The 3117-nt window shown below is 31.7% G+C and overlaps 1 protein-coding gene across 1 annotated transcript in view; it reads left to right on the forward strand.

Moving 5' to 3' along the window:
• The window catches only part of LOC108630113 (aminopeptidase N-like), a 15345-nt gene that overhangs the window by 727 nt on the left and 11501 nt on the right, over window positions 1-3117 (forward strand). Inside the window, exon 2 of the mRNA XM_026817801.1 lies at window positions 521-798. Within this exon, the coding sequence (XP_026673602.1) occupies window positions 521-798 (278 nt within the window). The remainder of the gene's footprint in view (window positions 1-520; window positions 799-3117) is intronic.

Consider the following 3117-nt stretch of genomic DNA (forward strand, 5'->3'; position numbering starts at 1 on the left):
GCGCTGCATGTTCCCTAGAAGCCATACAACATTTGTTTAAACATTTTTATCGTATAACAAATACCTTACGAATTACTCGAAGTCGTCACTCATCCAGTATTATGGAACGTCTCTTCTATCTCTCGATTAAAAAATGAATTCTTTCAGCTTTCTCTTATCATTACCCTGACTTTCCCGAAAATCATGTAATTTACAAAAACCACTATTTTTCAAAAACAGTACGTGATAGAGCATTTCGGTTTCGTCTTTGACATGAGAAATTATATAAGAATCACGTAGTGGACATTGCAAAAAAATTATAGGTTGGAAGGTGTTATATTTATCTTATTTAATTGAGCTGCAGCGACTTAACAGAAGTTCTAGATTAATATTGGATAACGAATCTATTCGCGTTTCTTTTTACTATTCTCACTGATCCATGCATAAGATAAATCAAGAATTTACTTCATAGAAAGAATCGTTATTTTTGAAGGGTAAAAAATAGCAGATATAATTAACGAAATTTTGTTTTCTGTCTCAGGTTACTATCGTGTGAACTATGATGTAGAAAATTGGGAACTGTTGATGGGAGAGCTGAACAAGGGGAATAATACAAAAATACACGTGCTGAATCGTGCGCAGATGATCGACGACGCGTTGAACTTAGCTCGTGCTGACAGTTTGAACTACACGGTCGCGTTGAACGTGACCCTTTATTTAACGCACGAAGCCGATTACATGCCCTGGCAACCGGCGTTCAGACACTTGGACTTCCTGCGGAACTTGTTACGCACCTCCGACAAATATTACACTTTCACGGTAAGAACTGCAAATATAAAATCGAAGATGCAAAATGGCATTTAATGTGTTTCTTCGCAAAGCTTTCGCGAGAGTAACTTAATTGTCATTAGACTGCGGTTGTTTATTCGTTTATGGGAATTTTGAATAATTTAATGTAATACAGTATGCAGTAAAACATAAGGATAAAATATTCGACATAAAATATAATTTATAGTGTTTAAAGGAAAAAAGGAATGTTTACATTCATTTCAATTCCGTACTTTTATTTATAAAAAATAGGAATGTCCGTAAGCATCCGCTACGTCTACTTATTATACAGGTGTATTGTTAAACTGGAAGAGACGGGTTTAAGGTAGTTATCACCTAAATGAACATTATTCGAGATAAGCCCGAAACTTTCAACAAAATTAATTAAGCATCTGATACATACTTTTGCAAAATATCATTGCATTTTACCACATAGTTTTTGAATTATGCTTAATCAAATTGGACTACTTTTCGATTATTATATAACGTAATATATAAAAATCTGGAAAGAATTGACCAGCTAGAATTAAAAATATTAATACTCAAAAATAATGAATTTCTATATGTTTCGAGTTAAGCTTATGCTAAACATATCGAAAAATAGTCAACTTTGATTAAGCATAACTCAGAAACTATGTGCTATAATGTACGGAAATTTCGCAAAAGTATTTATCAGGTGCTTAATTAATTTTGCTGAAAGTTTCGTAATTATCTCGAATAGTGTTCATTTAGGTGATAACTACCTTAAGTGGGGGGGGGAGTTAACTACCCTAAAAATAGTTAAATAAAACCATTGTAATTATAATTTTTCATCCATTTTACAAAGCTCACATTACTAAATATCAGCATATTCTGATTAAATCAAAATCAGAGCATGTCAGATTTAACTTTCGTGTTTGCAGAAAGATGCCTAATGACTCAGTAATATTCTTACAAAAGTACAAAAAGTGTAGCTCCGTAAATTCATATTTTAGGCCAATTTAGTGGGTAACGTTGACATTCTGCCTTATCGCGTCGCTATCGGAGTCTACCCCTTAAATTTTTACCATTACTTCAAGACAGTTCAACTAAATTTTAATTTTCAATTCTTAGCTGGAAAATTAGAAATCGCATTTAAGTTTTCAACAAGAAGAAATCTCAATAAACGATTGTATGATAATTGTTAGTTCAAGAAAAGTGTAATGAAAATTATATCTTCAATTGAAAGTTTCAATTACAAATTGTACTTCAATTACTAATTATAAATTCGCCAATTAACAATTAGAATTTGTAATTACATAAAATTCATTTAAGAATTGAGACAGGAACGTTAATTGCTTATTTTTGTTCAATTGAATTACAGATTTAATATAATTGAAAAAATTACATGCAACCCTGGTATACAACAAAATACGAACTACAAAAATCTGACAATGAGTCCATTGTACATACAATTCTCGTAGTGCAGGCTTGTGTAGAAGTTAGTCAGGAGAGTTACGCCTGAGTACAGCTATCCTCCAGTACGCACGCACCTTATACGCATTAGTAATCTGTGTACATCTTCGTTCAGAACTACAGCAAATGCTATAAAAAATATAGTATTCTGTTTAAAAAAACAGAGTTAACCTTCAAATCTTGGGAACGCCTGTAACCGTAAAAGAATTAACGTACTACATAGTGTACCCTTTTAAACCATGTAGCTTTTGTATGTAACATTCCTTCGTGCAACGCATATCTTGGAAGTTATAACGGTGTTGCGTGGACCACCCTGTACATTCTTAATCAGGAAAGTGAGAACAGGAAGTTCGAAAAAGTAGGAACAGGGATTCGAAATTGAAAAGAAATTCAATTAACGATTGTACTTTGATTCTTGTTTCGAAGAAATTCTAATCAATGATTAAATTTTAGTTCTTAATTGGAAAACATTTCAATTAATAATTAAATCTTAATTATTAATTAGAAAAAATTTAAATTACCGAGCAAATCTTATTTCTTGATTGGAAAAAATTTCAATTAACGATTAAATTTCAATTCGTAATTCAAAGAAATTCGAATTGACGATTGAAATTCAAACGTTGATTGTTAATGCGGCAATTAAAACATCTGTAATCCTGCTTTCAACCGAAATATCTAATTCTACCTAGAACGCTGTAAAATTTTTATACTTAACGTGTTGGACATTTCCTCATTTATTTAGAGTAGTCTACTTTACTGTAAAATGGTTTATATGATTTTAACACAGTTTATGATACAATATAATAAAGACAGCAACTCCAGAATGTAAAAAATACTGAAATTTACAGCGTTACGTGGCATACCTGACGAAGGCTT

Source organism: Ceratina calcarata, unplaced genomic scaffold (genome assembly GCF_001652005.2).
Source record: "Ceratina calcarata isolate Rehan_Ccalc_2016 unplaced genomic scaffold, ASM165200v1 scaffold684, whole genome shotgun sequence".
In the NCBI taxonomy this organism is placed as follows: Eukaryota; Metazoa; Arthropoda; class Insecta; order Hymenoptera; family Apidae; genus Ceratina; species Ceratina calcarata.